Source organism: Dipodomys ordii, unplaced genomic scaffold (genome assembly GCF_000151885.1).
Source record: "Dipodomys ordii isolate 6190 unplaced genomic scaffold, Dord_2.0 Scaffold1, whole genome shotgun sequence".
Classification (NCBI taxonomy): Eukaryota; Metazoa; Chordata; class Mammalia; order Rodentia; family Heteromyidae; genus Dipodomys; species Dipodomys ordii.
Window position 1 is genome coordinate 67,219,475 of NW_012267217.1, and position 26,839 is coordinate 67,246,313.

The 26,839-nt window shown below is 49.7% G+C and overlaps 2 protein-coding genes across 2 annotated transcripts in view; one reads left to right on the plus strand and one right to left on the minus strand.

Annotated features, from left to right (window-relative positions):
* Fam132b (family with sequence similarity 132, member B) overlaps positions 1–2,137 on the plus strand; it is a 5,165-nt gene extending 3,028 nt beyond the window's left edge. The window contains exons 3-5 of the mRNA XM_013023982.1: positions 345–450; positions 616–694; positions 1,506–2,137. Coding sequence (XP_012879436.1) covers positions 345–450; positions 616–694; positions 1,506–1,604 — 284 coding nt within the window. The 3' untranslated portion in view covers positions 1,605–2,137. The remainder of the gene's footprint in view (positions 1–344; positions 451–615; positions 695–1,505) is intronic.
* Positions 2,138–3,864: 1,727 nt separating this feature from the next.
* Positions 3,865–26,839, minus strand: part of Ilkap (integrin-linked kinase-associated serine/threonine phosphatase) — a 24,048-nt gene continuing 1,073 nt past the window's right edge. The window contains exons 2-13 of the mRNA XM_013024080.1: positions 20,400–20,465; positions 20,253–20,297; positions 19,908–19,964; positions 16,745–16,861; positions 15,551–15,677; positions 13,633–13,739; positions 13,200–13,293; positions 12,600–12,687; positions 11,376–11,497; positions 5,791–5,910; positions 4,301–4,382; positions 3,865–4,102 (exon numbers count right to left, since the gene is read on the minus strand). Of these exons, the coding sequence (XP_012879534.1) occupies positions 3,962–4,102; positions 4,301–4,382; positions 5,791–5,910; positions 11,376–11,497; positions 12,600–12,687; positions 13,200–13,293; positions 13,633–13,739; positions 15,551–15,677; positions 16,745–16,861; positions 19,908–19,964; positions 20,253–20,297; positions 20,400–20,465 (1,166 nt within the window). The 3' untranslated portion in view covers positions 3,865–3,961. The remainder of the gene's footprint in view (positions 4,103–4,300; positions 4,383–5,790; positions 5,911–11,375; positions 11,498–12,599; positions 12,688–13,199; positions 13,294–13,632; positions 13,740–15,550; positions 15,678–16,744; positions 16,862–19,907; positions 19,965–20,252; positions 20,298–20,399; positions 20,466–26,839) is intronic.

Below are 26,839 nucleotides of genomic sequence, written 5' to 3' on the forward strand. Positions count from 1 at the left end.
CCTTCCCTCCCCTCCCTTCCCCCCCCTCCCGGGCAGCAGGTGGGGCCCAGATTGTGATCCGACGCCCTGCCCTGCCCAGACTGCCTTGCACCTTCCAGGACCTCCTGCCTCCATCCTGGGTCCCCTGACACGGAGACTCTTCTCTGGGACAGAGGGAGTCCTGGTAACCCCACACAGAGGACTCTGGGGCTCCAGGAGCCCCCTCCTCAGTGACCCTCCTACATAACCTACAACCCTTTCCCCTGCTTAGAGCCAGGCCGAGTCTCAAGTCTTTGTCCAGCTTTGGAAATCATGGATTTACTGGCCTCCATAAGCATTTTCAATCGGCTGCTGCCACTTTTCAGCCTCCATTAGCACCTTCAGATGTCCCGATTCCCATCAGAGCCATCCGGGTCCCTTGTCTGGTTCTGGCCTCACCTTTCCTGGTGCTGACAACATGCCTTTGGCCCTGTATCTTTCTTTCCCCTGGCACCCAGTTCAGACACTGTATCCACCTTAAGATAGGCCAGGACCAGGCACTTTTCTGGACACAGTGTGGGTCCTCAGGAAGTTGAGCTTGCCAGGTAAAGCTGGCAGGATCTCAGGACCCACTTACCCTTTCTGTCTTGACTGCAGCTCCTTGGAGACCGTCATGGGCCTGGAGAGCAGCAGCGAGCTCTTCACTGTCTCTGTGAGCGGTGTCCTGTACCTGCAGGTGCGTGGGGCTGTGTCCAGCATGGCCGTGGCTGGGCCGAGAGGGGTGCTGTCAGGTGCTCAGGACCCAGGGGCACAGCACAGTCAGACTCCAGACCTGGGAAAGGATACAGGACACGCCTAGGCCCTGGTCATGGCACAGATGGAGTGGGCTTCAGGCCTCATCCCCCAGGCTGCCAACCTCGTTAGCACCTGTACAGTGTATCCAGGTTTTAGACCTCCTGAGCAGCACTGTGGTGGGTACCCCCAGCCTCCTAGACCGCTCTGACCATGGAGGACAAGCACAGACCTTCGTATCTGAGCCTACTGCAACCGTGAGAGGCTTGAGGCCGAAGTCCGTCACTAGTCACTGTGAGGATTTAGCACGCGGTGGGGTTGTTCATGTAAAGGTGGTTTTCCTAAAAAGAAGGCCGTGCAGAGGTGTGGGTGTCCTCTGAGGCGGGCTCCCCAATCCTGTGTCCTGGCAGCAGGAACATGACAGTGCTGCAGTGTGGCCCACACTAGGCTTGAGTAGCACTCTTGCGGCTCTGACTCCAGGCAAGCCTGTGAGACAAGCCATGTAGCAGGTAAACTGAGGCTCATGTCCCGAGCCCCACCTTACAATCCCGAGCCCCACCAAAACAGAACACAAAACTGCAGGAGGAGGGAGCAGTCACACAGAGCAGTCAGGGACTCTGGCTTCAGTGTAAGGCCTACCAAGCACTCACTTGACCCAAGCCAGGCCTCTCCTGAGGCAGAGCGGCAGAGGCGTGGGTGCTGTGGCACACTGCAACAGGGCCAGCCCTGTGCCTGACGGGCACCCTGTCCTACAGATGGGTCAGCACATCTCGGTCTTCTTGGACAACGCCAGCAACTCCTCCCTCACGGTGCGCAGCAGCTCCCACTTTAGTGGGGTCCTCCTGGGCGTGTGAGCGGCCACCCCAGGCTCGCCTTCATCTCGCAGATGGAGCAGACCCAGAAGCCTACCCAGCCTTGGGCCAATGCAGGGGGAATCTGCCCGGAACTTGGCCCAGAACTGGCCACGACAGGCCAGGTGGCCCTGCAGAGGTGACGCACAGCCAGCGGTCCCAGAACTAGTGACTTCAGGATGCCATTTGAGCCGAGCCGCCAGTGTGCCTGGAAATGCCCAGCGTGCCTGGCCGCACCCGCTTCTCCCCAGCTGCACACCTAGTTTCCTCAAGCCTCAGATTCTTTCCTTGGCCTGGCGCAACCTTTTCCAGATTTCTTTTAGCAGGGGGTCCTGGCAGGATCCTGCCCTGCAAGGGGAGTGGCCCTTGCTCAGAGGGGGTCCAGACCATCTTCCCAACCAGCAGTGACCACTCACTGTCCACCCAGGCAGCTGCTCTTCTATCTCTCTCTCAGCTATGCCTCTCCTTGCTGGTGGACATACAAGACATACTGTGGACCCTGGCACAGCAGGACACACTTTGCAGGAGGCAGTGCACCTACAAGTCCCGCCCAGCCTTCCTGAGGGAACCGCACACCCCCGCTCCCCTCCCTGGGCTGTAGACTGGCTGCTACCAGGATCCCCTCCCCATCCCGAGGTCCTTCCAGCCAACCTGCAGCTGGTGGGGTGAAGCCTATACTTCCCCTAGGCCGGGCCCTGTGACCTGGTGGGCGTGGATGGCTCTAGGGGTCCTTCGTGTTTAAGTGAGTGTGGTGCTGGCCACACTGGTGGTGGAGGCAGTGCTGAGGATGGAGAGAGCAGTTTCCAGAGGGGATGCAATGTTATTTAAGCTCGAAGCTCCCCAACATTTCCCAAGGACAGGACTGGCCCCTGGGGCTGGCAATAATGATGACAAGGGCCTCAGCAACACCCTCAGAGTCCACTGCCTGCTGAGCAGCTGACCCCTCAACCCAACACAACCATAGGCTGAGGCATCCAGTGCTGGGAGACCCCCCCTCCAGGTGTCCAACTGGCCTGGTGGCAGGGGTGCTAAAGTCTGGGAGAAGGGGACGATGGCCAGTCCTGTGACCTTCCAGCTGGCCCCTGGACCATGTAACCACATCCAGGCTGACCCAACCAGCAGCCTTGTCCACACACTAAACTCAAAACTTCTCCCCAAGCCAAAGCGAAGCCACGGCACGGCAGACAACCGCTGTGCCCATGGGCAGGCCGGCCAGATTCTCAGTAGGGCTCAGACCCACCCTACCAGGAAGAACCCACAAACTGATAAGGGGGTGGTGGAGCCCCGCTCTCCTCAGGATTCTACCGTGTATCCAGCGGGCACAGACACTTTAGAGAAGTTATCTTTTTCCCTTGAAAAGCCACATGGGCACATATCTCATCTCACCTGTGTTGCGCAGCATGTGGGGGGAGCGAATCTCATTTCGATGAGTAATGTGAACACAGGCTGTGGAAATAAAGGGCCAAATGAGGAGGTACTGTCTTCATCTTTCAGGCCAGGCTCTCCCCAAAGGCAGTTAGAAGCAGACTGAAGGGCCGGCCAGCCTCTGACCTGGGGCGAGGGCTGCCCTGGAGGCCAGATGGCATAGCACGAAGCCTCTCCAGAGAGGGGTGGCCCTGGGACACCCAAATCCAGTCTTGGGACATAGGATGACTCCTGGCCTGCTGTAGGCAGGCAGTTTCCTGACAGGTGCATGTGTACAGTAAACATCACCAGACGGTTGTAGAAAAGCAGTTTAGCCTCTTGGGTCATCCACAGGCAGGGCTGAGTAGCTGGTCTCGCTACTCTGTTCTTGGGAGACATCTTGCCAGGGAGGACCCCTCTGAGGTGTCTGTGTGGTGCCCACGTCAGGCCAAGGCCGTAGTAGAGGTGACTGTTCAATGTGGCCATGCCATCGCACGCTTAAGACCAAACCTGAGATGCCAAGCAGTGTTCCAGAGTTCTAGGTCATCTCTCTCACCAGGGCCAGCGAGGGTCATATGTTAGGTGGGGGCCGAGTTCCTGGCCAAGCCTGAGCTCTTGCTATTGACATCAACACTGCTGCTGAGTGGTTCTGCTCCTAATCTAGGTGTTAACCAGCCCCCATTTCAATGTCCCGTGAAGTCCCTGTTCCCCAGGGGAGTTGTCAGGAGGCTAGACAGCTCAGAATATGCCACGAGCTGTGGGAAGGTACACACAGCAGCCAGTCTACGAGGCCCACTCTCAAGACCAACCTACTTTCTGAAAGGTCCAGCCACCCAGTGTAATAAGGGAACTCAAAAGACTAGGAAAAAAAGGAACCTTTATTTACAACTGTGGAGTCCCACAGACCACAAAACAGCGCACGCGAAGGGGCCTGGGCGCCAGCACTGCGCGCAGCCTCAGTGGCCAATCTGCACCAGCATCACCGTGACATTGTCTGCAGAGCCCCGCTGCACCGCCTTGTTGGCCAGCCTGTTGCACGCGGCTTCGTAGCGGGCATCCAGGGCAGGCTTCCCTTCCCGGGACTGGATCTTTTCATCCTACCAGAGACAAATAGGCCCTAAGTGAACCAGGCCCCTGCTGCGCCACCTCCCCCCCCCCCCCCCGCTGCTGTTGTTCACTTCAGACTCCATGCCAGTGAGTCCCCTGGGCAGAGTTCACACTAAAGTGCATGGGGCTGCCCAGCTCCCTGGACTCCTGTGTCTCCACAAGTGAAGAGCACCCCGTGACATTCTCACCTCCAGACAGGATAAGATGAAGTTCACGGCTTCTTCCGGGGTAAAGACTTTAAAGAGCCCATCACAGGCCAGCAAAATAAATCTACAGCGCCAGAGAAAACAAATGGGTTTTAGCAGCAAGCTTTATAAACATAGAAGTGGAGATAAAATAAGTATCTGTCCCACTATTCAGTGGACAAAGCCATCTTTAAAGCAGTAACTGGTATTAGAACAAGGCTAAAACTCCTTAAAAAGTGGTGGGTGGGTGGGATGTTGTACACTGAAAATGGGGTTACCATTCTCCCCCCGGGAAACAAAGCACACTTGATACTAAGTGCTGAGCTCAAACAAACAAGGACAAGCTCTGATGACACCGGGCTGGGGCGAGGGGCGAGCACAGCTAGGCTCCACATGCGGGCCAGGCACCTGCTGATGAGCTGTCAGGCCCGAGTGAAACGTCAACAGGAGCAGTGAAGGGGCGGTCCCTCTTTCAGGACCCCTCCCCGAGGCAGCTGCTGGGCACCAGGGGACTTGGTGTGGCTGAATTCACTCTCGGGCACAGCTTTAAGGCAGCACCTTCCTTCCCTAACTACGACTGTGTCTGTGTCTGTTCTCTTCTTCAGCCGTATTTCTTGAGCACATGTTCTGAGTGTGAGACAGTGGGGAGATGTCCAAGCAGGCTTCTGTTCCCTCGGTGTGCAGTCAGACCCAAAATAATCACATGGTTATAGTGCGACAAATAAAAGCAGCTATGAGGCAGATCAGAGCACAAGGCAAATGAGCTGGGCCTGGTGTAAGGCAGACAGGCCTTGTCTAAAAACCAGGAGGGATTGCTGGAAACACTTCCAGGGTGCTAGGGTGGTGGACACCACGGCACATGACACACGACACAGGGAAGGAGAGTGGGAGGAGAGCGTTAAGGGCCAGGGCAAGGCACGGTCTCTTTCTCTGCAGCTCTGGGACAGGGGGCCACTCTTTGGCTCAGTCCTGTGAGCCCCGTTTTCTGTTCTCTCCTCACTCACTCCTGCAACTAGCTTAGTTCAGCCACTGTATCAGTAGTGATTACTTGAGCTACTCTGCGAGACGTGTGCTGTCTCCAGGCACTCAGAACAGAAGACACACCGTGGACACACCAGTGCAGCGCAGCCTATTTGGCTCTGCTTCTCCACAAATTATAATGCATCAGAGGAAATGAGGACCCTGCACCGCTGGTCCCCAAAATACCCTGTCACCCCATCCTCCAAGTCACCTGCCATGCCTGGAACCCACCCCACGGCCACTACCAAAACCTCCCACCCAGAGCAGACCACACTCCTATGACTCTGGACTGCACTGCCCACCCTAAGTGTGGACACTCTGAGCCAAGTTCTCTTCATGTCTGCACCCTACAGCCCAGCACAGTGCTGAGAACATGGTTCCCATCAGTCAGCAAAGGCTGAACACAACTGCAAAGGCCAGGAAGATGGACAACCACGTATACTCAGACTTGTACCCCAGCAAGGTGATTTTACCTGTCATTGGGGGTCAGCTGGCAGCGTCTGATGTCAGGCACAGAGGTGACCCCGCAGCGCTTGTACTGCCCATCCCCGATGGAGCGGGACACCTCAAGCACGCCCAAGACACGCCCATCCCTGAAATGAGGAGAAAACAGTTTCAGATTCCACCTACCTGACTGATCAGAAGCAATAGTGCTAGAATCCCATCCCATAGCAGAAACGGGAGCGAAGACCGAGGATGGAGAGTCCACATGGGCCAGCACAGTGGACATGTGTGTGTTTTGGTCTACTATACAGTGCTAGATTCTGAAGCACACCTTCTGTTGGAGGGAGGAGGGTGTGCTAAGGGTAGAACCCAGGTCTCACACACGCTAGGCACACTACGCTGAGCTACATCCCAGCCCTGAGCACACTTACTTTATATCGATATGGCTTAATGTTAACGCAGACAGTACCCTGCACATTCTGGCTTAGGAAGAGGCGCTGGGGCAGTGACTGCGGGGACCGTTCTGGTCCAGCCTCACAGGTGCCTCACTGGCCCTCAAGCCTCCATCTGAAAACTAGGCTGGGAGGACACACACACCCGTCAGGGAGTGTGCTTGTGCATCCAGGCTGTGCTTGGTTCAGCATCGCAAGCCACACACAGCTTTGGAGATGTCCTGCAGCTGGAATTCCTCCTGGGCCTGGACTGCAGTCATGGTGCCCACTGAGTCCTAGGCACCCAGGGAAGGTGACTCATGGCTCAGTCATCCTCTTTGTTCCTCAGCACTAAGCCATTTCCTGAGTCCTCCACTATCAAACAGCAAGAGGGACACCAAGTGCACAGGAGCAAAGCTGAGGGTGAAAATGGGAGCAGGGCTGCACAGCATGAGGGCAGATAGTTCCAGAAGCAGCTCCAAGCTTGAGGCCTGGAGAAGGCCGCCAAGTGCATCCTTTGGCAGCCCAGTGACCAGTGCCACCTCCTCAGTGACATACATTTCTGTCAAGCCCCATAGAATGCAAGGACAACCTCTATAATGGAGGGTCTCCAAGGGCGGTTACCACAGCGACCCCTGGGGCAGCACAGCTCGGGTGGAGGTGTGGAAACCTCTCCAGGCTGAAGGAAAGTGAGCACCAGAGGCTGCACCTCTCACTCCTATTATGAGTGAAGCCCCAGGAAGTCTAGGAACATGCCTGAGCTGCGGAGAACAGAAGCAACACTGCGCTATGGGTACACAAGAAGCCACTTCCAAGAACCCGCTGGTCCAAGGCAGGTTCTCACCAACAAACTGCTGGAGTTTCACTTGCCCTGTCCTGCTTTCCCTTTCTTCCCTTCTCTCCTTTCCTGCGTCCCTCCAGAGTTACAATGCTTCCAGGAAGTAGGTTTTAAAGTCTCAGCCTTCCAGGCCAACCTGGGAGGTAGGCCGGCACTACTCCCAGGACCAACTGTCCGGACCTCACATACACACTCTCAACCCTTGTTCATGCAGCTTCCTTTCCCTTTGCTTTTCCATCTGCCAATCAACCAGACAAATGTTCGTGCACTAGGGGCATGCCAGTCAACATGTCCCTTGCATCTTAGCTGGGTCTGCTGATACTTTCTTATCCAGGTCTTTCTCTACAGTAGGAAACAAGGGACTAAGCCTTCCACTCCTCGTGGATTCTGGCCTCCTCTGGTTACTAAAGCCAGCTGGAGACTGCTGACTCCCTCCTCTAGCTCGTGAGTCAAGGTCTTGGTAACTGTCAAGGATGGCTGTGTGCAGCCATGGCTCGGAGGTGAAGGACCCTCTCCCAGGCCAGTGATGAGCATGATGTGTGCTATGAAGACACGTGAGGCTCTGGTTCTCAAGAGGACCCTGAGTCCAGGACTGACTCAGTTTTAGGCATACACTACCAACAGATCAAATCTAGTGCTACCTGAAAGCCTCACCTTCAGATAGCCATTACTGTCGTTACCTTCTCAGAGCAATTACCTGCTGCATTCTGCCTTTAGTGTAAAGAAGGGAATGAATGCACATGCAGATTCCATAGTGTTTGAGAATCACCAGAAAAATCAGGAAATGGGATGAAAGGGCAGGAAAAGTATGAATGTCACTTTACTCAATTCAATTTTGGACCACGTAATAGAGGGCTTTTTCATTTTGTGCTGGGGAGATATACACTTACAATTGACCTTACTAGTCATTTTAACAGCACAGCATTAAAGCATTCATTCATGTCGCTACATTCATCACCAGTCTGTCTCTAACACTTTCTCATCTTCCCAAATGGAACCTGCCCCAGTAAGCACTAGCTTCCACGCTTTCATTGGCCCAGCACCCCCATTTTTCCCCGTCTCCAGGCATCTGCCTCCTCCAGGGACTTCAAGAGTAGGCTCATGCAGCATCTGTCCTTCACACCTGGCTGACTTCTTCTAGCACGTCTCTTCCCCGCTGAAGCACCAGTGTGTGCTCCATTTCCTCTGAAGACTGAATGATAATGTTTGTTAGTGATGTACTTCGCTTATCTAGTCTTGTCAATGAATACGTAAACAGCTCCCCTGGTGGCTGTGGTGAGCAACGCTGCTGTGAAAAGGGCTGTAAGAATCTAGGCAAGCCGGTTTCCATTTTTCCGGGTATCCTCAGCTGTGGGGACCCCATGGTAATAGTATATTTAGGCATTTAGGAACTACCTCAGTTCAGGTATCCTTTCATGCTCCCACCAGTGATACAAGCTTCAAAATTTCTATGTAATTATAAAGGATGAATATTAAAAATGGACAATAATGAGCCTAATCACCAGGACAGAAACAAAACAACTAAAAAAACAGTTACCGGAACCCAACAAGGGTGTCCTCGGGGAGGGAGGTTCTGAGGCCCAGGGCAGCAAGGAGCTCTGACTTCTTTAACAGTGACACCTGATACCATGGCTTTGAAATTATTCTGACAAATGTATATACTGATGCTGTCAGGAATCAAGATTTTCCTCCTAAGAGTCATAAATATACACCAAAGTTCAGAACAAATCTGTAATGTTACATTTCGGTAATAAATTGCAACTTAAGTCCGCAATTTTCTATGTGTCGTGTTCCAATCCTTGAATGGTCTTAGAAGAAATGATACCTCATTGAAATAAATACCCAGGCCACACCCAGTCTGCAGCCCCATCCCCACCCTAGGTGTAGTGACAGGAGCAGCAGGAAATGACTGAGGGTGCAGAATCAATCTAACACGGCAAACAGCATATGGCACACTCGGATTCCCAGGGCAAGGTGAGGAGAGTGGGGTGAAAGACAACATGCTTGTCCCCACCAACGCCAGTCCCCACTTCCCTGCAGACTGCTAGCAGAAGGGGTGCCTGCACATAACGCAGGACAGAGTCGCAGGTAGGAAAGGAGATCATCTTCATCCCTACCGAATTGACTCAAACAAGGATCACGAAGGGATGCCAAGACCACGGATGGCAGGCTGACAGGAAGCAGAATCTCAGCAGGAGCCAGCGTCTGTCCCAGGCAACTGCTGTTAGCACCGGAGCTAAGTGCGGGGACTCAACCTCACTGATGGAAGGTAAAGGCTTCAGAAGCGAGGAGCTGTCCAGTATGTAGCACACCAGTAAGACTTTCCTGTGTGGTGCTGGGGACTGATCCCATGGCCTTATGCATGTCTTCAGGCCCACAACAAAACTTGGTGTGCCAGGTCGTAAGCTTGGGGCCTCGAGCTCTCACTTGGCTTCTTCCACTCACGGCTGGTGATGAATATACTTTTGCTAAATGGAAATCTGAATCTAAAGAAGGCTTTAAACTTAACTTCCACCTTACATGAAGTATTTGGAAAAGATAGAGACATATTCATAATGTTGGTGAGTCTATTTAACACAATTCAAAGCCTAGCAAGAAATTCTCCATACTGATGAGAGCTAGAAACAAAGTTTGGGGACATCTAGGGAAATGCGAATACAGACTGGAATTAGAAAACTGAAGAAGTATTCTGTTTTAGGTGTGGAAATGGTCACTATGACCAGAATGACCTCATGTCCGGGAGACCTTCGCTCAAGTGCTGAGGGTGCTAAAATCATGTCTAGGTGGGAGTGGTGGCACCTGCCTATAATCCTAGCATTCGAGAGGATCACAGTTCAAGACTAGCCTGGGCTACATAATGAAAGTGTCTCAGAAAGAAAAAAGAAACTTCCAGCACAGAGAGCGCAAGCAAATGCTGTCCAATACCTGGTAGCAGACATTAATTAACTGAAGATTAATGTCCTGAAGCTTTTGTTTGTATATTTAACCATTTTAATAAAATCTGCAGAGGTGGGAAGGAAGGTGCAACAGGGCCTGTCTGTTCCTCCGGGGAGGAGGGAGGGGAGAGATAACAGACCACAGTGGAGCTCTACAAATAGAAGCCAAACAGCCACTGTCCCTCTCTGGCCTCTCTTCCACACCCCTGAAAGGGCTCACTTGGGCTCTGGCTGTCACCTGACACCCTTGAGGCTCTCCACACAGCTCCAAGTTTGGGGGCAAGGATGGGGAAGTAACAGCACAGCATATTTATTTCAGCCTCAGGAATGCTAATAGCAAAGTGTTCTTAGTGGGAAAGAGATTTAAAGTTAGGAAGGGCAGAGGCAATACACCATTACAGTGTCCTTAGGCGTAAACTCGGTCCCAAACAGCAGAAACCAGGACTGCAGCCACGCACTAAGTCCAAGGAGAAGCACTGCCTCAAAACCAGGCTCAGGTAAATCTCAGCTGTGACCACTGCCTCCTCTCTTCTCACTGACCACCAGCCACCTGACAGGCTAAACTCAGGCTGGCTCCACAGGCTAAACTCAGCCTGGGCAATGAACAGAAAGGGAACCACACTCGGAAGTACACAATCTGTAGTAGTACACTAACATTCTCTCATTTCCAACAGGAAACAAATTTTCAGTGGTCAAAACAGTATAGTGAACTGGAGACCACTTGTGGTCAGACTCACCGTGCAATGCCCTTCAAGCAGAATTTTTGTCAAGACCTGGGATGGTGCTGGTAGAGCACCGATGCACCTGATGAAGACAACAGACCAGAGCAGTCACATGTTCTCCCAAGACAGAAGGTAGAACAGACTTGCTGAAGGCAGGCCAGCTAGGAGATCACCTTCAGTGGCAGAGACAGCACACTCTGTGAAGATAATCCTATCTTTTTTTAAAAAAAACATCCAGACTGACCTGAACTCCTGAACTCAAATGATCCTCCTGCCTCAGCCTCCAAGTAGCTGGGACTACAGGTGCACGCTATCATGCCTGGCTCTGACTTCATCCTGTCTTAACCACTTCAGATTTTCTCTCTGGAGGACTCACCTAAAGCTGCAATTTAATTAGTGTGATAAAGGACAGTATTTAAGAGGCTTTCTGTGCAGAGAAAACGTTGCCAATGGTAAACATGATTATGAGTTTTGTCGTGTTGCACACTTAGAGAGGCATGTTTCTTGCACACAATTCCCCCCACTGAGACATAAATGAAAAGTCCTACACAAGGGTCTCAAGAGTGCTGAGCCCTGCACGACAGGGAAGTTCTACAGACACGTCTGCAGATGTGTCCTGGGCAGCACCACCTCCCCTGCGCTCCCACAGTGCAGCAGTGCCCGCCTGTGCGCCCACTGTCCCGTCACCTGACGTTTCCTCCAGCTTTCTGTATTCTCATGCGCTCTTCGTACTGGGTTGGGTTATGCTCTTTGCTGAGACTTAAGGCGGCGTGTTTCTGACTCTCTTCGTTATACCGACAAAGGATTGCCTGGGAAGATGGAGATTACAAGTTATGAAACTTCATGAAGTGAACCAGTATCTGAAGTCATCAGCTGATGGGGAAGGCTAACAGTGTAGCTCCGTATTTGGCCACCTGCTGACAAATGCCAGTTTAGAAAACCATGTGTCAACTTAAGCATCAGCTAGTAAATACCAGTCAAGATGGGAAGGCCCTGGATTTGGATGACCACAGCCATGATCGCCATGGCCACTGTCCATCATCTATGTCAGATGTGAAAGGGAACAGGCCAGCCTGTAAAAAGCAGATGAGGAGCAGGCCGTGCCTCCGTAAGCTCTCAACCACAAGATTTACTAGGTTAGGTTCACAGACGAAGATGCTGGGGCACACAGATTGCAATGCAGCAAGAATCAGGCTCAAAGAAGGATGTAAATTGAGCCTGAATCCAAAAATATTTCGGGGCCAATTTTATCCCTGCTCCCTACCGGGCCTACATACAGCCAGTCTACCCGAGGGTCAAAGCACAAACTAGGTTGGACTATCATCTCTCAAGTCACTGCTGCACCACTAGGGTGAACCGCCCGCCCAGAAGTGTCAGGCAAGTGCGGGCAGCGTGACTGAGAGAGGAAGGAGCGGGGCTGGTATGAAGGTGGCGACACTGTCCACCCACTGCCAATAAGAAACCCCATGCTGGGCTTTTCCTTGGCCCAGCAGCCTGGACCTAGTCTCTTGAGTAGAACACCATCTCAGAATTTCTAGCTGCAATGTTCAAGGTTGCAGGCTCTTGCAGAGGGGCCTGGAGAGCAGGTTTGGCTGCTACTGCTTGTTCCCTGCTGGGAGGTAAGAGGAACAAACAGTGAAGCCAGTTGCTCCAGCATCACTCAGGTGGTGCACACAGGCAGAACCCCCACAGCTGGTGGGTGAGAGGAGGAGCCCAGTATCAGAGCACACTGTAGCAGGTGGCTGTGGCAAGGGCCCAGTGTCACAGCGAACCGCGGCAGGTGAGGATAACAACAGCAGGGCACACTGAGGTGCCGGCCCCTTCTTGGGGTCACCGGCAAGAACTCTACAGCAACCCCATCACAAGGTTTAGACAGGCTGTCACCTAAGTGGGTGGATGAGAGCCACATACCCGGCTATCTCCAAGGTTGGCGATATACAGGATATTGTCCACAGCCAGGACACAAGTGGCAGTGGAGCCGTCCTTCCAGGCAGGCTTCCTGGGGAAACACATAGAAACGTAGTCACCACCACAGGCCAGGCCTGGAAACTGACTTCCAGAAGTGTCAAACGGACCATTTCCTTCACACTAAGACACAGTTAAAACATGGGTCATGACCCCAAATGCCCACATGTTCCAGGCTTGCTTCCCAGAGTGGTATTGCTAGGAAGCCTTAGGTCACAACAGTTCCCTCAAAGGAGACTGTGGGACCTCACGACAGGTGGAAGAGGGACCGCGGACCCCCACCAGTTCTCCTTCTCCTGTTTTCTGGACCAAGGCTTGAAGATGGATGCTGTCATCATGATGTGCCATCTCATCAAATCAATGCCTTCAAGTCCAAATGGTGAGCCATGATAAAACTCCCTTACTCCATCCACAGTAGCCTGGGTCAGATAGCACACAGGACCATTCAGAGCTAAGTGCCACATCTGTTTTCTTTGGTTCAGGTTTAGCTAATGATTATATGAGCTCACTTTCTGGGCACCTGCCCTCTCATGGAGTTGTACTCACTGGCTGGATGCCTGTTTAAGGAACTCCTCATCGGTATGCTTGAAAGTGTCCAATAGGCATCTCTTCACCGTTTTCTCTACACTGCTCACATCTCCTATCAGAAGGGCCAAAGAAAATCATCTCTAATGAAACCAAGACTGTCCTCCTCCCACTGGTTTCAGAATCTATTTTTTGCACAAAAAAACCCAACCTCTAAGTTTGAGCAAGAACAATCTTCCTTTCTTCACCTATAAGCCAGTGCCAAGGTGCAGGCAGCCAAAATCCCACCCACAAACAGTTCAAAGGGAGGAAATGCAGTGCCCCTCCCCCACCAAGGAGCCTCAGTCACTTACTGGCAGCCCCCTCTCAAAAGTCATCAACGGATCTCAAATCAACACAGGCACAGGCTGGGCCACCCACCCAAGGAGCAAAGCCAAGATTTGCCCTGGCTCACCTTTAGGAAACTTTCTAATTAAGTTCTGATGTAAATTCTGTGCAGCAAATTTCGAAGCTCTAATTCCTCCATGTCCATCAAAAACAGCAAAATAAGAAACTCGAGTACTAGAAGAAAGAATTGTGAATCAACCAAATTCTCACAGCAAAGATTACATTAAAGCTTTAAATCTCACTAAAGCTTTTAAATTTCATCTCAAACCATGTGCATTAAAAATAAGATAGCAAGTCAAATGGTGGGAAAGCAGTCACATCACAAATGATAAAAGCCCAGACTTGTTTAAAAAATCAGCATATACCCTATAATCCAGATTTTTTTCCCATGTAAATCAAATAATAACAGAAAAACTGCGACTGATCCAGGAGAATTAAAAAGGGCTATAAGAGCTGGGCACTAGTGGCTGTAATCCTAACTACTCTAGAGGCTGAGATCTGAGGATCATGGTTTGAAGCCAACCTGAGCAGAAAAGTCTATGAGACTCTTATCTCTAGTTAACTACAGAAAACTGGAAGTGGCGCTGTGGCTCAAAGTGGTAGTGCTAGCCTTGAGCATTAAGTTGTTCAGGGACAGAACCCAGGCCCTGAGTTCAAGCCCCATAACCAATGCGGGAGCTGGTGGCTCATGCCTGTAATCCTAGAGACTCAAGAGGCTAAGATCTGAGGATTGGGTTTGAAACCAGCTTAGGCAGGAAAGTCTATGAGACTCTTATCTCCAATTAACCAGGAAAAAGCAGAAAGTGGAGCTATAGTTCAACTAGTAAATAGGGTATTAGCCTTTAGCAAAAAAGCTTAGGGAAACATCCAGTTCCAAGTTCAAGCGCCAGGACCAGCATTGCACGCATGCATGCACGCACTCACACGCGCACACACCCACACCCACACACATACACATACAGTCTGTTAAGGGCAAGGATAAGTTCCAGAATTCCTATTCAAATTTGATTAGTTTTAAGGCCTATCTTCTTATTCCTATTTCCCAAGTTTTTCCCAGAAAACCCACATAGATGGAATAATAGAATTCAAAACAAAATATTTTTGGCCAGACACAATGATTCATGGCTATAGTCCCAGCTACTCAGGAAGTAGAAACCCCTAAAATTCAGGTTTAAGGCTATCCCTGGCAAAAACCCAGTGAGACCCCCATCCCTACACTGTAGTTTCAGATACTTAGAAGGCATAGGTAGGAGAATTGTGATTGGAGGCCAGAAGAGCAAAAGGGAGACCCTATGTGAAAAATAATCTAAAAAGCAACAAGAGCTATGGGAAGAGAACTTGTCTTGTCAAACCCTAAAAATGCTTATGAGGAAAAGAAATGTCAAATCCTAAACGTTGGGGGATTCCTTTTCCATTTAGGGCGATGTGAACCGTGAGAGACCCCATTTGAGTTTATAACTCACAACTGCCACCATGCAGCCTGGTATTTTCTAGGGACAGCAGTGCTGATTTTAAGTCCAATGCAGCTCCCCCCAGGGGTTAGGCAGGCTCCATGCCTGGCCAACTCAGTCATCAGCCGCTCCCAACTCTGTCCTTCAGGACACAGAATAAGAAGACTCAGTTGCTCAGTTGCTGGAGGGAGTAAATCCAGCACCCGGTCACTCCCACACAGCAGAACTCAGCCACTGCCCTGACAATAGCTGGGCTTGGCCATTCCTAATGCAGCTTCTGCCCCATGATCTCAGATAGGGGGAGGCATCCTGGTGCCTCTCCCCACCAGATGCCAGTAGCAGTTTCCTCCCCCAACTGTGACAACAAAAATGTCCCCGGGAATTCTTGCCCAGGAGAACCCAAATGCCACAACAGCTGAGAGCCACTGACGCAGAAGTGGCTCAAGTTTCATATATGTCAGTCTTTCTAGTAAAGACAAAACCAGAGGAGGAGAATGTATTGCCACCCAGGTTTGCTAGTGTATGCACACTCACATGAGCGACGACGGGGGTCTACACTCCTCAGTGATGTCATTCAGGATGACGTGGGCGTCCTGCATCTCCTCCCTCTCACCTTTCCTCTCAGCTACATAGCCTTTCAGGCCAAAGATCACCGATGAGGCTAAAGAGAGACAAGAAAAAAACCAATACAAAACTGTGTCCTGCCCTCCAGAAGCCCTAGTCCCAGAGCAAATGAGAGGAACAACGGCTGCTTTCATCAACTGTGTCCTAATGGAGCTAACAAGCACTCCGCATCTCTCGAGGCACCTCCCCAGCTGCAAATCCAGTCAGAATTATGAATGGGGCTTGGCTCGAGGCTGTGGCAGGACAGACACACGGGAGGATAGTGAGCAGTGAGAGTCAGCAGCTGGGAGGGAAGTGCTCCGATGCTGAGGTGGGACCAGACCAGAGGGAAAGTATCCTGGGCAAATCCAGTCCCATGATATTTTAACAAGGACAGGAAAATTCCTACTTCTGAGAAATGCAAGTCAGCAGTCTGTCCCAAATATCCTGTTTGTTAGAGACGCTGAAGTTAAAGATTTCCACACTTGAGGCTGGTGAGGACTGTCACCCAACAATAAGAAAACTGCTTTTACTTCAAGGCAGAGAAAGGAACCTACAGGAGGCACAGATGCTGCCTTATTTAAAGGCAAGCTAATTCAAGCCCATTTTCTGACACCTGAGGCCACATAAATACTAAGTGAATGCTTTTAGAAGAAATAACAGGCCAACCTAAAGCCCAACAGAGCTGCAAGTGGCTCATTTCCTACATCTACTGTGCACTGAGACAACCTGTGTCAAGTTTAAAGCAATCAGTACAGGCAGTGAAGTCCTGGCCATTTCTCCTTAGTAGATACCCTTCAAGAGGGCTTCTTAAAGACTGGGAGTCTGAGAGGCTAAGTAGACAATAAACTAACATTTCACAAAAGGTTTAGGAAAAAACAACCCGTGCTTAACTCTCAAGGAATAAATACAGTTTCCCATTTGATCTAATGCAGGGTCAACATGTACATGAAAGTCAAGAGGAAAAGTAAAGGTAGTCTTGGAAAACATTTGCAAAAAAGGAACCCTATTTCTTAAATTCAGACACAGAAGGAAGGACTACAATTAGAAAGCTAAGACTGCTTTTGCTCTGGGTTGTTTTAAACTATAGAGTCTAATACATTTGTTTTCAAACTGTCTGAAAACCTTTACAAACTTTCTTTTCCACAAGCTCTTCACCGCCATTCTCCTCTTCCTCAGAGGTTTTCCTCTTTGCTCCTTTCCCTTCATTCTTCACCTGGGGAATTGATGTGGCAAGAGAACCTAGAAATAGAGAGCCAGACACACAGCTGTAGACCATTGGAAAAGTCACCAGCAAACAAGGCTCCAGCCAGCCTCAGACAAAGCAAGCAATGTTCCAACCGAGGCCTGGCAAACAGGCAGAGTGGGCAGGGCCTCAGGGGCAGGACAGTGCTGAGGAGCCTAGTGGGAAAACACAGGGCAACATCTGCCCCCCGAGTAGGAACAACTTGTGCACTCTGATGACCAGAGTCATGATGTTTAGTGAGAAACAAGGGGCTTTCCGCAATGTGTACACACACCAGCATATCCTGCACAAGTTCAAAAGCTTAGTGCCCAGGAAGGCTCAAAATAAGGAAAAGGCAGAAGAGGGAGGCTTCCCAGCTCCACCTGCAGAGTATGGTCTGTATTCAAAAGCCATACTTAAGGGGGCTTGCAGCTCTTACAGTCTAGCCTTAGAAGTGTGCCCATAAGAGAAGATTCTTAGTGGTTTAGACTTCTGTTTCAGCATCTGAATGGGATTCAACCAGGTAAGATACACAAAACATGTTGGGCTACCTGGTGCACTTAGTGCCCAATAAATAGTTCTCAATGTTCTCTGCATTTAGGTACAAAAATATGTAGCTATTCATGAAACCTGCTCTGTACTAGACATCTGAGTACTGAGGAAAAAGAAAACGTCCCTGCCTTCAGGTGCAGCTGTGTGCAGAAGGCAGATGCCTCCAGCAGTGGCACCTGACTCACACATGCCACCCCGCGCGGCACAGGGCAGACCGCTGCAGCAGACAACAGAGGCCCTGCAGTCACACATGCCACCCCGCGCGGCACAGGGCAGACCGCTGCAGCAGACAACAGAGGCTCTGCAGCCACACATGCCACCCCGCGCGGCACAGGGCAGACCGCTGCAGCAGACAACAGAGGCTCTGCAGTCACACATGCCACCCTGTGCGGCACAGGGCAGACCGCTGCAGCAGACAACAGAGGCCCTGCAGCCGTACTGACAGCTCACTGCTGGTTCTAGTTTCCCAATGTGTAGGTGAAAGTGCTTCCTTTCTTCTGAATTTTACACCAGACCAACTTTCCAGCTCTGCTGCTTTTAAGCCAATTAACTGGAGACAGAGAATGGGGTCTGCACGGGAGACAGACCCTAGTCTGGGGTTGATGTGATGGCCCACACAGGCATCTCACAAATGCTGAATGTGACATTCAAGCTTTTATCTCTATTCTTCTTCCCCCCCAAATCAAGTGTCCTCACCGTGCTATTTAAAACTTCTAAATCATTACTAGATTACCATCTTTAAACTACAAATAAGTGGAAAACAGCTAAGCTGAAACTTCATTTCTTTTTTTTTCTTGTGCCCAGTACTGGGGCTTGAACTCCAGGCCTTGAGTGCTTGCTCAGTTTATTGCTCAAAGCTGGCACTCTGCCACAGCCACAGGTCCACTTCTAGCATTTGGCAGTTAACTGGAAATTTGGAAATAAAAGTCACATGGATTTTCCTATCTGGACTGGCTTTACTGAGATCCTCAGATTGCAGCCTTGTGAGTAGCTAGGATTATAGACTTGAGTAAATGGCACCTGACTTGAATCTCCATTTCTTTTGTTAAACACATGATCAGCCTTGCTGCACATACTAACATTCACTGGAACTAAAAGTCCTGTCCTCATTGGAGAGATTTCAGGCTAGATGGCATGTACATGCTGTACATAAGGCCCAAAAAGGTGGGCCTTATGCTTGCTAGACAAGTGCTCTACCACCTGAAACCCTCCTCTAGCCCAGAGAATTCTTAAATAAGATGACTGTATTGTTTTCTTAACTGATCCCACTGATGGTAGAAATACAAGAAACCTATTTGGAAAGGTAGTGAGTATTATAAAAGTGAAGTTTTATACAAGTAACCGCATACCGAACAGGTCTGCCTGAACCCTTACTTCCCTGCACCCACTAGAGAAGTCCAAGTGAGAAATTCTCAGGAAGATGCAGCAACATCTTTGAGTATGACAACAAAATGAAGTCTGCTCAATTCTTATCTTCTATTTCACAGGGACACAAAAAAAAGGAAAGTGAACACTGCCAGGAGCAGATAGAATCAATGCTGAAGGCTGGATACATCTGGGTCTGTCAGGAATATAACAAATCAAATCAGAACAGGCTCAACAACAACAACAAAAAACATTTAAGGTCATTTTGTTTTGAGGTGCAGGGAGTCATACCTGAAATCCCAACTGCTCAGGAGGCTGAGACTGAGAGGACTGTAGTTCAAGACCAGCTGGTGCAAAAAGTTAGCAAGACCCAATATCAACAATTAAGTGAGGGCATGTTGGTATATACCTGTGATTCCAGACTGGTAAGAGGCAAAGGTAGGAGTATCAATGTTCAAGGTCCACATAGAGTAAACACTCAAAATACTATCCGAAAAGTAAAGCAGGCTGGAAATGTGGTGTAGTGACAGAGTGCTTGCCTAGCATTCACGAAGCCTTGGATTCGATTCCTCAGTACCACACAAACAGAAAAAACTGGAAGTGACACTGTGGCTCAAGTGGTAGAGTACTAGCCTTGAAAAAAAAAAAGCTCAGGGATAGTGCCTAGACCCTGAGTTCAAGCCCCCAGGACTGGCAATAAATAGGTGGGGGAGGGAAAGGATAGTGGGAGAACAAGGCAGGGGGTAACAATGCTCGACAAGAAATGTACTCGTTGCCTCACTCATGTAACTGTAACTCCTCTGTACAGTATCTTCACAAAAAAAAAAGAAATAGATCCATAGATAATAAATAAGGCAAGCAAAAAAATAAGAGAGCTGGGTGCCTGTGGCTCACACCTATAAACCTTGCCACTCAGAAGACTGTGTTCTGAGGCCAGTCCAGGCAGACAAATCTAAGAGACTTTCATCTCCAATTTAACCACCAGAAAGCCAGAAGTAGAGCTGTGGCCCAAGTGGTAGAGTACCATCCTTGAGCAAGAAAGCTCAGGGACAACACTCAGGCCCTGACTTCAAGCCAAAGTACTAGCCCCCAAACAAAGCCCCCAGATGTTTGAGGAGCACATGTACTATTCCTGTCAGCACTTACCTGGATCACTACTGCCGGCAGGTGGGAGGTCATCAAAGAGCAAAGGTCCCCCTGGTCCTGAAACAAGCAGAACATGTGGTGAGCCAAGAAAAAGAACAGGATGACGTCTCAGATCCCATCCCACCAGGACACCGAGGTGGGTTTTGAAATCAACTCAGAGCTCGTGTCAATCCAGTGGCAACTTACACTGAAATGAACCTATTTTAAAGTCCTATCATTGCAAAGGAAATAAAATTCCGCCTTCAAAAGTCGCATTTTATCTCAGCTAGCAAACTTTCAAATGAGCCAGAGAAGACTGTTCCACATGTTACGTGGTTCTTCTCAGGGCAGGTTTTTCTGCCTTACCTGAGGCCATGTGTTCAAAACTTAAGACAGCCACACCTAAAACATCTGTGTGTTGAAAATGGGGGAAAGGGAAAAAGATTGAGACAACTACAATCCCAGGATGAGTAGAGAGGTTGACACACACCTGGGAGAGCCTGAAGACTGTACCTGAGTCAGTACTGCTGGCCGGAGGGAGGTCGTCAAAGAGCAGAGGTCCTTCCTGAGCATCTTTCCCTAAAAGAGAAACCTTGTTGAGGAGCGGGTCTCAAAGGGCAAAAGATTATGGTGTCTTCTGCTGAAGGACAGGTTTGCTAGCAGGCAAAATGTTCTTTTTTTTGGTCAGTCGTGGGGCTTGAACTCTGGGCCTGGGCGCTGTCCCTCAGCAATTCAGCTCAAGGCTAGCACTCTACCACTTGAGCCACAGCACCACTTCTGGCTTTTTCTCTTTATGTGGTGTTTAGGAATCGAACCCAGGGCCTCATACATTCGAGGCAAGCACTCTACCACTGAGCTGCCTTCCCAGCCCAAATGTTCTCCTTTCTATTGGACAAAACTTACTTTAAAAAATACTTCCTATGCCGGGTGCCGGTGGCTCACACCTAAAATCCTAACTACTCAGGAGGCTGAGATCTGAGGATTGGGGTTGAAAGCCAGCCCAGGCAGGAAAGTCCATGAGACTCCAATAAACCACTCAGAAAACCAAAAGTGGTGCTGTGGCTCATGTGGTAGAGTGCTTGCCTTGAGCTGAAGAGCTGAGGGACAGCACCCAGGCCCAGAATTCAAGCCGCATGACTGACAGAAAAATAAAAACAAAATACTTCTTAGCTGGTCACTAGTGGCTCACTCCTGCACTCCTAGCTACTCAGGAGGCTGAGATCTAAGGATCACAGTTTGAAGCCAGCATGGACAAGAAAGTTATGAGATGTTTATATCCAATTACTACCAAAAAAGTCAAAGAGGAGCTAGGGCTCAAGTGGCAGAGCACTAGCCTTGGGCAAAAAAGCTCAGGGACAGTGCCCAGGCACTGAGTTCAAACCCTAGGACCAGCACATATACAAAAAAATTCCTGGACAGCTATTTAATATGGACCTTTTTTTCCCAACATTTATAGTCAACATAAAAGCAAAGAACAATGTCCCAACAGGCATTTTAAGGGACCCTGGGTATTTTAAAAATACATACTTTAAAAACATATTTTTGAGTTGGGCGCCAGTGGCTCACACCTGTAATCCTAGATACTCAGCAGGCTGCGACCTGAGGATCACGGTTCAAAGCCAGCACGGGCAGGAAAGTCCGTGGGACTTTTATCTCCAATGAGCCAATAGAAAACCAGAAGGGGCACTGTGGCTTAAGTGGTAGAGTACTAGCCTTGAGCTGAAGAGCTCAGGACAGCACCCAGGCCCAGAGTTCAAGCCCCATGACTGACAAAACAGAAATAACTACAAAAAAACCACACATTTTTCCTGGTGATTTCATCAAATGTGGGTGCCTCACATTTGTGATCCGACCTACTGAAGATTAATGCACTTCTCTAAGAGGCTATTTTAAAAGCTGCTTTGCTGCATTTGTGAATTGACTAAAAGCTGGGTACCTAGCCTGCCATTTTGCATCTGTGCCTTCTGATCTGAGCCAGTTCCCTGCAGTCACTTTACAATTACCTTAGGCTCCAGAAAGAACAGAATTTACCAATAAGCATCTTGGGACAAGAGGCAGCCAAAAGCTACAGACTACCCACCAGGCAGGCCTCTGCAATCAAAGACCAGAGCTAATACAATCGGAGCCATACTGGTGTCTTGGAACTGTTTTAACTAAACATACTTTTCTCACCCTCAACTCACCCTATTCAACCTACGGCTAATGTCCGTCCCCTGAAGATGGCTGAAGATGTACTGAAGTGCTTGCTATCTTCACATGTCCATCCTTCACTATGCCTTTTCATGTCACATTTAGGGCAAGTGGCCTAAGGTGGGATTCCTGGAGTTTGCCCTTGCGTCTAAAAACCTGGCTTCAAGACAAAGCCAACCCAGGCAGAGAGAGATTCTATCTCCAGTCAACCAGCAAAATGCCAAGCTGGAGGTGTGGCTCAAAGCCAAGTGAGTTGTGTAGCTGAGCTCAAACCCAGCAAAAAGGGGAAAATAAAATCAAACTTTTTTCCCCTTTGGCAGTGCTAGTGATCAAACCCAGGGTCTCACACATGATAAGCACATTAGCTACCACTGAGCTATACACCAGCCCCCTAAATCCAAGAGGCTGACATGTTTTGTCAGAGGGGGTGGGGTGGGGGCAGACAAATGTAGAGGAAAAATGGGGAAATATAGTCATAATACTCAATCTAAATAAGTGAAAATGGAATCAGGTACTTGAGGGGATGGGTAGGGTTGGAAGAAATTAGGAGAACAATGATGGAAAAGGTAACATTGATTGATGCATTATACTTATGAACTGACACGCTGAACTAAAACCTCTTGGTAGAACTACTTCAAGAATAAGCCAGGAGTTAGGACTGGCGGCTCATACCTGTCATCCTAGCTACTCAGGAGACTGAGAGCTGAGAATCACAGTTCAAAGTCAGACCAGGCAGGAAAATCTTGAGATTCTAATCTCCAATAAACCACCAGAAAACCAGAAGTGGTGCTGTGGCTCAAGTGGTAGAGCACTAGCTTTGAGTTGAAGAGTTGAGGGACAGTGCCCAGCCCCAGAGTTCAATTCCCACGACTAAAAAAAAAAAAAAAAAAACAGAAGCCAGGAGCTAGGCACTCACACTCACACCTGTAATCCTAGCTATTCAGGAGGCTGAGATCTGAGGATCATGGTTCAAAGACAGCCTAGGCAGGAAAGCCTCTTAGAGTATCTCCAATTAACCATCCGAAAACCAGAAGTGGTACTGTGGCTCAAAGTGGCAGAAGTGGAAGAGCACTAGCCTTGAGCAAATAAATGAGCTAAGGGACAGCACCCAGGCTAGGAGCTCAAGCCCTACCCTCCCCCTCCCCCACAGAGAATAAAAAAAGGCAGAATCTTGAGAAGACAAAAATTGACTTTAGGCCAAGAAAACCTTTTGTGTGGGGTGCGGGGGGCAGTCTTGGGGCTTGAACTCAGGGCCTGGGTGCTGACCTGGAGCACTCCACTGCTTGAGTCACAGCTCCACTTCTAGCCTTTTGGTGGTTACTGGAGACAAGAATCTCACACAGGCTTTCCTGCCTGAGCTGGCTACAAACCATAATCCTCAGATCTCAGCATCCTCAGTAGCTAGGATTACAGGCATGAGCCACTGGCATCTGGCTCCAAGAAAACTTCTGTATCTCAAAACAAGACTTCAGGAATAAAGAAGTCTTCAACCATTTACAGGTACTAGTAAGTCCTACTTCAGTAACATTCTGCAATGGAAGAAAATCTGTCATAACATGTCACAGTCCTTGCACAGCAGAATTCAATGTCTATGAAGAAAATGAGGAGTTTCAAAGTCAAATATCAGCCTCAGGAGACAGCTGGAGAAATTCTTATCTAAACTCAAAAGAACACATTTTAAAGTTTTAGGCCTCACATGAATCGTAACCATCTCTATAGCTCTTTTCTATCAAATCATGAACTGGCACACAGGAACCTGGGGGAAACGCTGAATGAAGGAAGCAGAGTGGTCCCCCTTGTCCAGGGTCTAGCTTTCCTGATGTCTTATGCAGTCCACAAATATTAATGGAACATTACTGCAACATACAATTCCTGTTTGCAGAGTGAAATCTTGTGTCAGCCTGCCCCTCCTGCCCAGATAACAGCTTATCCATTTCCACCCATCTATCTTCTCTACTCTCAACCTGTCCATTACTGACTCAGTGGCTGTCCTGGCTACCACCTTGACTGCACTGTCATATTACTTGTGTAACTTTTACTTATGGCCACAAAGCACTAACTTTTATTACAGTGTATTGTTGAACTGCTGTTAATCTCTCATTATGCCTAATAAACCAGACCTTACCATAGGTACCTATACAGAAGTAGACTTCTAGTGCTTGCTTATACTGACAACTGACTAGCATCTATAAAGCACCATGTGCTATTTTATGGCACCTGCGCCAAGGCACAGGATGAGAGCAAACAAGTCAGTTACCTATTCTACAGATGTGGCCACAAGTCTACCTTACAGAAAGCAGCACAAGTGAGTGACTACATAGATCTCAAACCAGACTAGTTATATTTCCCACCCAACTTTTAGGTCTTTTATTGTTCCCTGTATAACTTAGAAGTTTGTCGCACTAGCATTTCATAGTAAAAGTCTTCATGCAGATTAGCTGTTTCTCAACCCACTTTAGCAATCTATGTGATTTAATGAAATGCAGTATGCAAGTTACTCTTTAACAGAATCAGTGCTACAGAAAAGTGTGAAATTCGATTGTTTTCCTTCAAGTATTTTAATTTGTTACTGGTTTCTTGGTTTTGTTTTCAGACAGGGTCACAATGTTCGCCTAGGCTGCCTCCAAGCTTATGAACCTTGCCTCCCCTTTCAAGTGCTGGAGTTGCAGGAGCGCACCACCACGCAGTGGTCCATCTTACCGGTTTTAATCAACTACCTGTTCTGCCCCTCACATTCGTCTCTCCCTGTTTCCTAAAAGCATCGTATTCTTACACTTGGTTTTATTTGGTTTGTGTTTGCTGCCTTTTTTCTTGTTGTTGTTGGTTGTGGAGCTTGAACTCTGGGCCTGAATGCTGTCCCTCAGCTCTTCAGCTCAAGAACGCTCTACCACTTGAGTCACAGTGGTGCCACTTCCAGTTTTCTAGTGGTTTATTGGAGATAAGGGTCTTACAGACTTTCCTGAGCAGCTGGCTTTGAACCCCAATCCTCAGATCTCAGCATCCTGAGTAGCGAGGATTACAGGTGTGAGCCACCAGTGCCCAGCTTGCTTCCATTGTTTTTGTGCTGGTACCTGGCTTTAACTCAGGATCTTGAGCTCTGTTTTTCCTCAAGGCTGGTGCTCACATCTCTACTTCTAGCTTTTTGCTGATTAATTGGAGGGAAGTCTCTAGGATTTGTCTACCCAGATTGGCTTTGAATCAAGATACTCAGACTTTGGCTTCCTGAGTAGCTAGGATTACAGGTGTGAGCTACCAGCACCTGGCTGTTAGGCTTCTTTTAAAGTAGATTCTTTACAACGCTATTTTTAAAATACAGCATCAATGCCCTAATGCACTGTCAAGGGACAAGGCACTTATTAAGCCCAAGCAACCCTTCAGCCACCTTGTCAGCCAGAGCTCGAAGCTGCTTCTGGAAAACAAAAGCAGGATGTGCCCTCCAGACTAAGTACCAACTTGTATGTCAGTGGTCAGGTTTCATGTCCTGTCATGGGAGCCTTCCTGAGAGGAGACCCAATTAAATTTCAGGTTAAAAAAAAGTAGTAAGACATTCTGGGGCTGGGAATGTGGCTCAGTGGTAGAGTGCTGGCCTAGCATGCAAGAAGCCCTGGATTTGATTCCTCAGTACCATATACACAGAAAAAGCTGGAAGTGGCACTGTGGTTCCAGAGGTAGAGTGCTAGCCTTGAGCAAAAGAAACTCAAGGACAGTGCCCAGGACCTGGCAAAAAAAAAAAAAGTGTAAGACTTTTTTAAAAAAAAAATGACGATTTGGGGCTGGGAAGGTGGCTCAGTGGTAAAGCGCTTGCCTTGCATGCCTGAGGCCCTAGGTTCGATTCCTCAGCACCACATAAGCAGAAAAAGCTGGAAGTGGTGCTATGGCTCAATTGGTAGAGCTTGAGCTGAAGAGCTGAGGGACAGCGCCCAGGCCCAGAGTTCAGGCCCCGTGACCTACCAAAAAAACAAAAACAAAAGCTAAGAGGACTAGGAAGGTGGCTCAGTGGTAGAGTGCTTGCCTTGCATACATGAGGCCCTAGGTTCGATTCCTCAGCACCACATAAGCAGAAAAAGCTGGAAGTGGTGCTGTGGCTCAAGTGGTAGAGCGCTTGCCTTGAGGTGGAAGAGCTCAGGGACAGTGCCCAGGCCCAGAGTTCAGGCCCCACGACCGACTGCACCCCCCCCCAAAAAAAAGACGGTTTGTGGCACACGTGAGAATCCAAACTCTGCCCCAAACACATTCAGACCCACGGAGAATGCTAACTGCACGCAGCCGTAACCAGTTACCTTGAAAAAGAACCGTGGGCCCAGGCGGCACCGGCGGCACGGCCAGCGAGGGAAGGGGACAAAAAGACAAAACCCAAGACGGAGGGCAGCGCAGAGGCGGAAGCCCAGAGGCAGGGGCTCGGGGCGGGCTCCGAGCCCCGCGCCCCGCACCGACAGGCCCTGCTCCGCACGCCGTCCCGCAGCACACGAGCTCATCACGAGTCTCCCTCCCGCCCGGCCTCGCCCCGGGCGGCGGCACGCTCCCCTCGGCGACGCCGGGGTCGGCCTTCCCGGCCCGGGCCATTTAGCCAGGCTTTGGAACCCCGCCGGGAGGCCCCGGGGCCGGGAGGCCCCGGCCCGTTCCTCACTTTGCCAGGCCCTCCGCCCCGCCACGTTCGGCTGGTGACCGAGGCGATGAACGACGGCGTCCGGCCGGGAACGTTCGCGCGTTCGTCCCGGCGACAGCTGCAGTGACCCGGCGCGGGGCCGAGGGCCGCGGGGAGC